At 36.3% G+C, this 13,301-nt stretch overlaps 1 protein-coding gene across 3 annotated transcripts in view; it reads left to right on the plus strand.

Annotated features, from left to right (window-relative positions):
- The window catches only part of LOC131426022 (mucin-3A), a 278,350-nt gene that overhangs the window by 241,378 nt on the left and 23,671 nt on the right, over positions 1-13,301 (plus strand). For all 3 annotated transcript variants that reach the window (XM_058588418.1, XM_058588417.1, XM_058588419.1), the window contains exon 5: positions 18-525. In XM_058588418.1, coding sequence (XP_058444401.1) covers positions 18-525 — 508 coding nt within the window. The remainder of the gene's footprint in view (positions 1-17; positions 526-13,301) is intronic.

The following is a 13,301-nucleotide window of genomic DNA, read 5'->3' on the forward strand; positions in this document are numbered from 1 at the left end:
GATTGTTTCGATTACAGTTCACCTGAGTCAATCAACAATCGCCACCCGCTGACTGCTGGCCTTCGGAAACATTCGACTGATTCTACCACCACTATCATTGCGATACCTCATCTATCGTCGTCGTCACCGTCGTCGTCCGGCGCGTCCGTTCCGGGGCAGCACCTACTGAAAGCCCGCTTCAATCAATCCAGCTTTGCGCCCGTCAAGAGCGTTAGCAGTACGAAAATATCCGTCCCGGCGATTGTGCACGACGATCCCGGACAGGATACGACTAGTCCTACGGCAACGACACCTTCCTCGGCGTCCAGCGATGAAACCACCAACAACACATCGTCGGCAAGGCTTGTGTCGAACCAGAGCGGCGGTGCCGTCGCCGCGCTTGGCAAGCTGGATGGACTAATCAGTTCACCGGCCAGGCTGAGCAAGGTTCGCATGACTGACTCCAAGAAGATTGCCGCCATCCTGCTAGAGACGAACATCGTAGAACTGCAACGGCATCTGCTCACTGTCACCGTGCAGAATCAGGTAGGTTTCATTCAAATAATTTAGTTGTTAGTACCCTGAAAGAAAAGAAGACTCGCCATTCTCCATTCTCGTCACATTCCATCGGCCATTCCAGTCCGATTGACAATAGCTTACAACTACTGGCACGGGGCTTGAATTGATTCGGATTTGGTGACTAACCTTTGCCAATGCACGAGGCCGCCGATAGCGGTAGCAAAGCAGTTAGCCGCTTTGAAATGTGCATCACAATGTGAATTGAATTAGCATTTGAAGAGTGACCGACCGGACCGGATCGAAACGGAATGGTTTTCACACACCCACCATTCATCCGCGCGCAAATACACAAGCTAGTCGGTTCGATTCCCGCCGGGGGAAGCCATATACAGAGGCGAACCATTTTTTTTCAACATCATGGCACTATTCCAGCTGACACCGTTTAGATCACCGTTAATTTATTGTAATACTGAAATAATAATTTTCGTTTCAATTCTGCACGGAAGGAATGGATGGGCTCGGTCGGTCGGTCGGTTAAGCTTTATTCGGTTAGTCGTATAATACACTGTACATAGTGAAACCACCGGGCCCTATGTAACAACAACGAGTTGTGCGGGCCATCGTGAATTACGATTGGCGCACGTAGAGTTTAAATTTTGTTATGACCGCACGCCGGGGAATGATCTCGGCCCCGTTGCGTTACGGCACTGTATAAATAACACGCCCATAAGTCTGCGACGGGAAGGTTCTCTGTTGTAGCACGATGCACTATCTTCATCGCGTTACGGGCAGTGACTCTGGGACATGGTTCTCGCGCCCCGGCATAGGATTATGCTGGTTAGATTTCCACAAGGCTTATCGGATTGCGAAGGACAATTTTAGAATGGCAGTTTGTTTCAACCCCTTCCACCAAACAGATACTCAGATGTATGCAGTCCGAGTTCGAGAAAATTGCCACGTATTTTCAATGAAAGAATACAATCCAACATCCTCGTTTTCGTTTGTTGACTGCCTCATTCGTGAATGATTGCATACAAAACAAAAGAAGAGAGACGAAGGATTTTCGTATTCCACCTCAACAAAGGAGAACATTAGTGTCGACGAGATCTTTCCTATCTTTCTACATAGATTCTGTGTCAAAGATTTTATCAAAATGAATATTTCATCAAAATGGCAAATTTTCAAAACGTTTCTCACGGATTATGATTAAGAATATGCAATCATAGGGATGTCGTAATATCGATCGTTTAATCGAGTAATCGATTAATAACCCAGATCATCGAATAATTTTTAATCGATTCATTGAAAACTAATATTCGATTACTGAGCTAATCGAATAATTCTAAAAATCTCATGATAATAATCGAATAATCGATTAAAGGCTGAGATAATCGATTAAAATTTAATCGATTGCTTTGAAAATTATACTCGATTATTGAATAATCTAGTAATTCGAAAAATCCGACATCCCTAGGTACACAGATTTTTCAAGTGGAAACCAGCGTTGCCAGCTTGCCAGATTTATCAAGATTTTTCTCGCTTCGCCAGACTCTCTAACAAACCAGATCTTTTGCCAGATTTTACAAAATTTCAAATTTTATCAGTTTTACAAATGTTCCCAGATTTTGTCAGATCTCACCAGATTTTGACATCCAGACAAATCCAGATAAATGTTTGAGTCAGAGACAGATTTTTAAAAAAATAACATGGCAACTCTGGTTGGAACATAGATTTTAATTTGGTAACTCTGATACAGAGATGCCAGGCAGAACTGCCAACTTTTTTTGAAAACATCTGTATTCGCAGAAAAAATCAATCTGTTAACTCTTACCAGCCGCTACCTAATTTTGGATCAAAACCTACCCAAAATCAACTAAAGTGCCTCTTCTAAATTTTAGGTAACGAGTGATGACCTCAAAATTTAGGTAAATGTTGTGTTATGCCATATCAAAGCACGCTACCCATTTTTTACGATTTAGTCAAAGTTTGAATAAATAACGACATAATTTTGGGTAGCTTATAGAACAGCTCGACAAAGAGTGATATATTGAGGGCGGGACCGGTTTTGAGGTTTGAGACCAAAAAAAAAGGTCGCACAACCTGGTTCAGGTCGCACAACCAAACACAAAATTCAAAAATCGGTATTTATCTGTACGAAAAATGAAATATCGGTATTTTAAGAGATCATATCTGTATTCCTTAACGAATCCAAAAATCGGTATAAATACCGATAAATCAGTATAGTTGGCAGCGCTGATGCCAGATAAAAATTTCAAATATCTTCAGACAGGGTTGCAAAAGTCAGTAAATCCGAAAAAATGTCTGCATGCTTCAATTTCTCTAGAAAGTATGATACACTGAACTGACTTGGCGAGCAAAAAAAAAAACAGAAACTCGATTTTGAAAAATCTGCGAAAAACAATGTCTGCAGCATTATATACGAAATCTGTAGATTTACAGACAAATATGTAGACCTGACATCTCTGCTCTGATACTAACGTCACTCATTGTGTCTTAAGCCCATCTTGAGGCCGTTTATACAGATTTATCTGAATTATACACAAGCGCACACTGAATACAGATTTCTTAAACTCAATACAGATTTATACTGATTTCACAAATAATAGGAACGAACAAATTAAACTTTTTCGTCTGAGCTCTCTTTTGTACCAGTGACGAGATAATAGTTTCGTAATCAATAGATGAATCACAAATTTATCTTTAAATTCAATCATTGAATTTCTTATTCTAAAACCATAAAATGTTAGAATTAGTTATTAGTATAAAATGTTAGACATTCTCTCAAAATAATTTCATTATAGACATTTCGATTTTTCACAAGATAGCGAAACTATCATTCGCATCGATTCAACCCCTTCGTGACCACAAATCAGAAAAATATTTTTTTAATTTACCGTTAAATGACAATGTTATAACTAGAATAGTTATACAATGATACTGAAACATTACCATTATTTACAATAAAAATAAACTTCTAAAATTGTAAATCGTTTGCTCCAAAAATTCAGTCGTCTTTGACAGATACATACTTTTAGTGAACAAACAAATAATTCTTGTCGGTAAAGAATATTACCTTTCAAATCTGTAATTGCCTTTAATCCACCAGACGGTTTATTTCTCTATTTGCTCTAATACTTGATATAAAAATGCTGTAAACTTCAGTACAACAGACAGCGAAAGGGTTAGAACAACTGTCTAACTCCTGGCAGAGATGCCAGGTAAAATTTTCACGTCTGCATACTAGAAATCCTCCAATCCAAGTGTTAAATTTTATAAGTATGACTAAAAAAACAAACAAGAAGCCCAACGCAATCTTGAAAGTCTGTAAATTTGACGATTGTATATAAAAGTTTCAAAAACCTGTAAAAAGTCAGCGAAATCTCCGAGTAAGCAATCGTAAGAAATAGGCAATTTTACATGTAAAGGGTGATTTTTTAAGAGCTTGAGAACTTTTTTAAACAATAAAACGCATAAAATTTGCAAAATCTCATCGGTTCTTTATTTTAAACGTTAGATTGGTACATGACATTTACTTTTTGAAGATAATTTCATTTAAATGTTGACCGCGGCTGCGTCTTAGGTGGTCCATTCGGAAAGTCCAATTTTGGGCAACTTTTTCGAGCATTTCGGCCGGAATAGCCCGAATTTCTTCGGAAATGTTGTCTTCCAAAGCTGGAATAGTTACTGGCTTATTTCTGTAGACTTTAGACTTGACGTAGCCCCACAAAAAATAGTCTAAAGGCGTCAAATCGCATGATCTTGGTGGCCAACTTACCGGTCCATTTCTTGAGATGAATTGTTCTCCGAAGTTTTCCCTCAAAATGGCCATAGAATCGCGAGCTGTGTGGCATGTAGCGCCATCTTGTTGAAACCACATGTCAACCAAGTTCAGTTCTTCCATTTTTGGCAACAAAAAGTTTGTTAGCATCGAACGATAGCGATCGCCATTCACTGTAACGTTGCGTCCAACAGCATCTTTGAAAAAATACGGTCCAATGATTCCACCAGCGTACAAACCACACCAAACAGTGCATTTTTCGGGATGCATGGGCAGTTCTTGAACGGCTTCTGGTTGCTCTTCACTCCAAATGCGGCAATTTTGCTTATTTACGTAGCCATTCAACCAGAAATGAGCCTCATCGCTGAACAAAATTTGTCGATAAAAAAGCGGATTTTCCGAATGGACCACCTAAGACGCAGCCGCGGTCAACATTTAAATGAAATTATCTTCAAAAAGTAAATGTCATGTACCAATCTAACGTTTAAAATAAAGAACCGATGAGATTTTGCAAATTTTATGCGTTTTATTGTTTAAAAAAGTTCTCAAGCTCTTAAAAAATCACCCTTTATAAACATCGGCAAATTTACATGCAAATCTGCAACCTGGCACCTGCGATTCTGATACTCATTATTTCGCTATTTTGTGGCGATTCCGTCGCATACTATATCCCACTGAAAACCACAATACAAACTGTATATGAAAATATCTGGCATCACTGCTTGTGTTTAAAATGTGATAAATCGAAGCAAAGATGCCAAATACTCTGATTAGATTTTTTATCGTGACGTCACAACTGAACAAGCATTCATCCTTGACAGTTCAGCGGTACTGTTTACAAACAAGCTTTAAAAAAATCGAGAACCACATATCAAACAATCATCTTTACACTTCGCAACTAGCCACTTTTATTTAATAAATCTTTGAAACAAACCGAATCGAATCGTCAACAAATGTTCTATTTACTTTATTTAGGCAAGATGAACAACAATTGTCAACGGAAAAACAAAAAAAAACTCTATTTACAAACAGTACTGCTGAGCTGTTAAAATGTGTTCATCCGATTGAGGTTGGCAGTGACGGTAAAAAACCCCAATCGAAAATCTGTATTGTCCTGTATAAAAAATCTGCAAATGTCTGGATTCACCAATAAAATGAAATTACTACGATGAAATGACGTTAGAAGATATCCCAACAAATCATGGTTCGAGAGGTTGAATGAGCGTTCATTTTTCATACCTTCGAAGTCAGCCTTCTCGGGCTTACTCTGTCTGCGGCCTTAGTCTGAAAATAAAGTCTCGTGATGCTATGACTCCTTGAATATCAGTTCGAATAGGCTTCAAGTTGTAGGGTAACAGAGGTATTTTGGCCCACTTAAGGATTTGTTTTATTTTGGCCCGCTTCCTAAAATATCCACCGAATGTTGTAATATCTTCGAGAAACCCTTCCCCAATAGGGAATTTATTGTGATTAGCTTCAAATTCATGCAACATGGGTTACTTAACATCGGTTAAATCCATAACGTTTGCTAGGTGGGCCAAAATATATGAAGTGGCCGAAATACCTTTGTTACCCTAAATGATATGAAATCTAAATTACGGTGTATCACTTGCAAGACACTTTATTTCAGTGCGTGTAATGCATTGATATTGCAGTTAATTTACTGCACATACACTTTTTTGACAATTAAAGTGAAAAAAACGGAAATTACTGTCATTTTTCGAATTTAATATAAATTAAATGTGCGTTTTGAAAGTCATCAAATATCTGCAGAAAGATTTCCATTTTGATTTGAGATTTGTCCGTTAATTAACAAACTTTTATCTCATCACTGCAATCAAATACTAAAAAAAACTCAGATGGAAAGGTTTAATTTTTCTTAATTACTTTTTATGAAATCTGTAAAAATCTGTATTAAAGTTAAATAATTTCTAGTAAATCTGTATGCGTATGTAAAAATCTGTATAATACAGATTAATATGTATAAATGGCATCTCTGAATCCAATCCAGTTCAATGATTCCAGCTCATATAAAAAATCTGTGTTTGAGTCAATAAACAATCTGTGCAAAATTTGTGTCCATTTCCCAACAACATTGCAGGTCGGAATCATTTTGGGGAGTTGAAAAAGGTCTCGTCACTTTCACAGGATCTGTCGAAAATACCTTTTTACTGTATTTTCCCTAGCAATTTGAAGAGTTTAGGGAGTTTATTCTCATTCTGTCATCGATTTCAGAAATCTGTAAAAAACTGTGTCATTTTCAAAATGTGTGAAACACTGATTAATCGGTGAACCTGACATCTCTGATTCGAATCAACATGCTTACTTGTAGTCAACCAGAACTGGGTCATCCATTTCCATATCAGATTGTCAGATTTTACTCGCTTCGACAGACACTCTGGCGAATCAGATCTTGTTGTCCGATCTCATCATCTGTACGGCTTTGGTGTGACCTTTTTTTTTGTTCACTGAAAATGATGCCCGGTCAAAATTTTATTCTACATAGACAAATCCAGATAAATTTTTGAGATAGAAACCGATTTTTGAAAAAAATAACCTGGCAATTCTGCTTGTGGTACTCATAAATGAGTATTACATTATAACCGTGCACGGAAGATCACTGACACATTAATGAGCGAGTTTTTTACCCAATTTTTACATGTATTTGAATGTTAGTATTCGATTCAACAGAAAAAAACAGCATTTTTTCAAATCTACAAGAAAAATCAGAAAATTATCACCTTTGTTTAGTTCAAAGCTCGCCACTTGAACAGCGCTGCAATCACCGAGGAGTTGATTGGATGCTTCAATACGGTTTTGCACAGCCAAATCAAGAATGAATAAAACGGTGTACAAAAGAAAGACAACAATTTTCAATCTAAAGTTCTGCTTTCGCAGTTTGTAGTGAAGTGAGAGTAAATTTTATATTTCTTCATTTTCGTCTGTTTGGAGTCAATGAAAATGACTTTTACGGGCTATGGTTTTCAGTGCCTACTTGGGTTGATGAAATTAGCCACTAAACACGGAATTGGTTTGTTTCGTTTGGCACACATTTCGGTTTTTTGTTTTCAGTGCTCACCGGAATGTGACTCATTATTACTTCCATTGACGAATTATTCCGAAGTTTGGTTTTTACCTCTTGAAAAACATAGCAACTATCCAATCAATTATTTTGTACTAGAAATGGAACAAAAAAACGAATAGCTCAGTATAGCGACACATGACGGAATCAGAAAAAAACACACCCCTTCATGATGGTGCCTTGAACAAGCTTAAACAAACCATGATCATTCCAATTATGATTCGTTAACAATGCGAGTGGACCAATCAATAACCAGTTGACGATAATGCGATCACAGTATAAGAATTGCTCAATTTTCGCTGATCGATTCATTTGGTGATCGTTGGGCTTACCTCACCAAGCGTTTTTTTGTTGCAGTTGTTGTTTGAAATAGTTGATTAAATAAAGGCAGGATAATAAAGATTCAATCTCACTGCAGCACCCGATTCGTATTTCGTTCGTAACAAAACAATCACCCAAACCATTTGGTGTTTCCCAGAGATGCAGCCACAGATCTTTTTCTGTTATATCGAAACGAATTGAGAAGCAGCGCCGGAGTATCGAGCATGAATTGATCGATTGATCGGTTGGGAGGTAACTTTCACGGTTTTACGAGTCGAGTGGAACAGGCGTCCTCAATTGGATTGCTCTTTTTTCTGTGTACGTTCGCTTTGTACTGTCATCTGGTGGTAGTGGAATTATATTGTGCATCACTCGATCTTCTTCAATGTTGCATAATCGCCACGGTGATTCACATCCATACTGGATAAAACGATAAACAATGCTGACTCGTTTCGGGTTCCCTGCGAATGGCGGAATATATGTTACCATCTCGTTTGTCCCAGGGTTACTCAAAGTTAGTCGCTATGCCTTGATTCTTTTGATTCGAATCTCGGACTGGACCAGCTCATTACTTTCATGGTAATGGTAATAGAAATTACATTGAACATTTACCACCTTTCCTTCTGTTCTGGCAACATTGGCCGAGAGGCTTTTCAATTTCACAAGAGGGATCCACAAAAATAAGATTTATTTCTTGTTGGAAAAAGAAGTCAATTGTCGGCTCCTGTCTTAGATCCGAATGAATGATAACGAGCTTGAGCTGCACACGAATTAGAACGATGCGGCGAAAACTTATTAGTCAATTTTCCACTTGCGCCCGGTTAGCCGATAAATATGAAAATATAACAAAATTGAATTATTAGTCATAAAACGCTGATTGTTTCAATTTTTAACAAATTTATTTCCTTATTTCCTTCATTCCTTATTTCCTTATTTCCTTATTTCCTTATTTCCTTATTTCCTTATTTCCTTATTTCCTTATTTCCTTATTTCCTTATTTCCTTATTTCCTTATTTCCTTATTTCCTTATTTCCTTATTTCCTTATTTCCTTATTTCCTTATTTCCTTATTTCCTTATTTCCTTATTTCCTTATTTCCTTATTTCCTTATTTCCTTATTTCCTTATTTCCTTATTTCCTTATTTCCTTATTTCCTTATTTCCTTATTTCCTTATTTCCTTATTTCCTTATTTCCTTATTTCCTTATTTCCTTATTTCCTTATTTCCTTATTTCCTTATTTCCTTATTTCCTTATTTCCTTATTTCCTTATTTCCTTATTTCCTTATTTCCTTATTTCCTTATTTCCTTATTTTATTATTTCCTTGTTTCAATTTTTTGATTGTTTCAATTTTTAACTAATTTATTTCCTTATTTCCTTCATTCCTTATTTCCTTATTTCCTTATTTCCTTATTTCCTTATTTCCTTATTTCCTTATTTCCTTATTTCCTTATTTCCTTATTTCCTTATTTCCTTATTTCCTTATTTCCTTATTTCCTTATTTCCTTATTTCCTTATTTCCTTATTTCCTTATTTCCTTATTTCCTTATTTCCTTATTTCCTTATTTCCTTATTTCCTTATTTCCTTATTTCCTTATTTCCTTATTTCCTTATTTCCTTATTTCCTTATTTCCTTATTTCCTTATTTCCTTATTTCCTTATTTCCTTATTTCCTTATTTCCTTATTTCCTTATTTCCTTTTTTTTTTATTTCCTTATTTCCTTATTTCCTTATTTCCTTATTTCCTTATTTCCTTATTTCCTTATTTCCTTATTTCCTTATTTCCTTATTTCCTTATTTCCTTATTTCCTTATTTCCTTATTTCCTTATTTCCTTATTTCCTTATTTCCTTATTTCCTTATTTCCTTATTTCCTTATTTCCTTATTTCCTTATTTCCTTATTTCCTTATTTCCTTATTTCCTTATTTCCTTATTTCCTTATTTCCTTATTTCCTTATTTCCTTATTTCCTTATTTCCTTATTTCCTTATTTCCTTATTTCCTTATTTCCTTATTTCCTTATTTCCTTATTTCCTTATTTCCTTATTTCCTTATTTCCTTATTTCCTTATTTCCTTATTTCCTTATTTCCTTATTTCCTTATTTCCTTATTTCCTAATTTCCTTATTTCCTTATTTCCTTATTTCCTTATTTCCTTATTTCCTTATTTCCTTATTTCCTTATTTCCTTATTTCCTTATTTCCTTATTTCCTTATTTCCTTATTTCCTTATTTCCTTATTTCCTTATTTCCTTATTTCCTTATTTCCTTATTTCCTTATTTCCTTATTTCCTTATTTCCTTATTTCCTTATTTCCTTCTTTCCTTCTTTCCTTCTTTCCTTCTTTCCTTCTTTCCTTATTTTCTTATTTCCTTATTTCCTTATTTTCTTAATTTCCTTTATTTGCGACCCGGAAGATTTTTTTTTTGTTATTCCGGCAACCTGGCAGATTTTTCTACACGCTCGTTCGATGTAACTCTAAAGTGAGTACAATTTCACTCACTTTCACTAAAAGTTGAACTACTGTATAGAGAGTAACGTTTGATTTACTCACTTTTTAGTAAAGATTAAATTTGACCAATTCTGAGTACAATTCACTCAGTGCTTGAAAAACGAAAAATTAGCTCGAATGAGTCAACATTTTCACAATTTTCGTCGAACAATTGCAAACCTTACTTTGGCGGAGAGAACGGTGAGAAAACCTGAATTGCTTCGGCACTGGCAATAAGTTCAATCGGTATAATAGAGGAAAACTTGTGATTGCTTCTACGATAAAGGGAAATCGGGGTTTATTATGAAAGAGTAGAAATAGTAGTATTTTACTGTATAGACACCGCAGAAAGCAGGAAAATTTCCTTTGGAGCATTCGTAGATGTACGGTAGAGGATAAGAAAAACAATGTTTATATCAAAAATTACTTTTTTGAGCGGTTCGTGATATGAACTAAATCGATTCAAATTCGATTCAATTGTTTTCCTCGTTAGAAACTGATCCGATTCAAAATAAGGTTCTCAGACAATATATCTATCGATTGAAACAATAGACGAAAAATCGATTTTTCATAGAGTTAGAAAAGTTACGATAAATCGATTTTTCATAGAGTTTTCCACAATTTCACACAACGTTTTTAAGGTGTACGGTGAGAAGAAGTTATTCCGTTTTCCAAATCCATATTCCTCACTATTTGTCATTTAAACTAAATAAGCAAAAGAGTGTAAAAATTGCTCACTTCAGGATAAAAATTGAAGGGCGAGGCCGGTTCTATTTTGATCTAAGCATTCGATTAAGAATTCAATGCTCAGTCTGGGAAATAGGCTTAAAAGGATTTTGAAGGAACATGTCAACAAACAACCGATAGCTGTCAAATGATGTTATTACAGATTAGTAGGTGAGGTTATGTCGTGTTCTTGCAAAAGCTCACGTGGGAAGGCGTTCAGCTCTCCATATAACATTTTCCTTTTTTTTTTTCATTTTCTGTCAGACTGAATCGGATTTGGTTGGCTGTATTAAATTAAATTTTCTCTGTCACAAATCGCGCTGGTTTCATGTCCATGAAAAATTTACACACTGATATTAGCTGTCATAAATATTGAAACAATTGACAGATTTCTTAAATGAAAAAACCGTGATTTTTTAATGATTTCAAACTATTTTATTAATCACAGACAACAAAAAAGATTTTACATTTTTTAACACAGATTTTAACTTGTCTGCTCAAACGTCAGTGCTTTGACTAACCGCATTCAAACTTAAACTGAGTGCAATAAACTGTTGATCATAAATATAAATTACCATGTGGTGCAGAGAAAGGCTGCACTCACGTTGCTGTGAGCTGTGTTGCATTGTGGCAGTAAATCAGTTCAATATATTAATTGAATTGCATTGAATTTAAAGTGGCTTTCCGTGTTATTGAGTGCAATTTTAGTTACGCAGTGATTAACACCGCCGCAATAACACCGAAATAATCGCAGCAAGCAGTGACAAACCGGGAATGATGAAATGTCGAAGTGATGGACTTCGCTTGTGACAGTCGTTGACAGGCGAATCAATTTGGTTGCCAATCGGTGCCGGAACGCGTGTATGTTTAGTAAAGAGAAAGGAATAAATGGATGAGCAGCGAGCCGTCGAACATTACCCCACTTTCCCCGTTTAGTATAGTTCGGCTTGTGTGATGTCGCACCACTTTGATAACTTTGGTAATAACAGTTTAGACATTCATTATCGAGCCGGTGCATAGTTGCAACAGATTTAACTTTTGCAACCGTTACGCGTCGAGCTCTACTTTTGAGTTTAATGCCTAGCATATTTGCGTAACTGGTTCATCCATTGAGTAGTGTGGCAAAATGAGCTTAATCGATTGAAGTTTCTTGGGATGTTATTCCGAGCGTCATTCTAAATTGATTGGGTTTTTACTTTCTAAATCTATTGAAGGTAGCAACATGGAAAGAAGGCAACTATACGTTTTACCCCTTCCAACTGCATGAGTATGTGATTCGAGCTGCCAGTCGAATCGTCTGCTTTGCGAAATTAACATCGACAATGATACGCTTGTGATTACCGTGCATACGGCCACGGCAAGCACTGAACCAAAACAGAAGGGTGGAGGACGTGTTTCAATTTCAAGTGACCTTCATTACTGGTCGGTCGGACGCTAACCGTTGCAATTGAACTCATCAACCGAAGCTTCTTCAACGGGCGTATCAACCGTGGATGATTGATGGTGTTTGTAAAATACATCAACGAAGGCGATTAAAAGTGTCTTGATTTTTCCGTGACTCGACCGGATTAATTGATACATTTTTCCAACTCGTGAGCACAGCAAAAGCAGTGTGCAAGAATGAAATTGATTGGTAGGAGATTCATGAAGACACCTTACAGGCGAAATTAGACAAACCCAACACTTTACGGTTACATAAGCCCTTTGTCAGACGAATACCCTACTGTCATCCGTGGAATTTGTGTTGTTTTACCCATTGCAAAATGTATAAAATAGATACTACATCCACAAATAATTACGAGTCTTCTTTAACATTTTTTTTCATCATCGATCTGATCTGAACGAAGCAGCAATGTGTAGGTGGGTGCTTCACTTTCGGTTGGCTAAAACATCAATGAAATGGACACAGATAAGTGGACCAGTTTGGTACTGATTCGAGTGAAATCTAGAGTCAGAAACCAAAACCTCAACTAAAGTCAGTTTCAGTCCAGACAGTAAAACAAACTCGAGCATTTCTAGTCTTAACGTCTTAAGATTCATTACACTGTTTCGATCGTCCTTTTAGCATCGCCATAAGAATATCTTTTTGTCTGTGGATAGAAAAAAGCTTTCAGCGAAAATGAACCTCCGTGGGGTTGATGTACCAGCTGCTGGCTCCGTGACAAAGAGAAAACATATGTCTATATTTTTTGTTGTTGTTTCGAGAAAGATATTCATCGAATTGCCTCATAAATCGAGAGCTTTACCCGAGACTGACTACCGTTGGAAAGTTTGTGTATGAACTACATAACCGCGTTCGTAGCGGGGTATCGTTGCATTGTTTTTGGTTTTGTGTTTTTTTTTTGTTGTACTCCTCATGTTTGATGTTTTTACATCAACTTTAGGTTTC

This window comes from Malaya genurostris, chromosome 1, assembly GCF_030247185.1.
Source record: "Malaya genurostris strain Urasoe2022 chromosome 1, Malgen_1.1, whole genome shotgun sequence".
NCBI classification, from domain to species: Eukaryota; Metazoa; Arthropoda; class Insecta; order Diptera; family Culicidae; genus Malaya; species Malaya genurostris.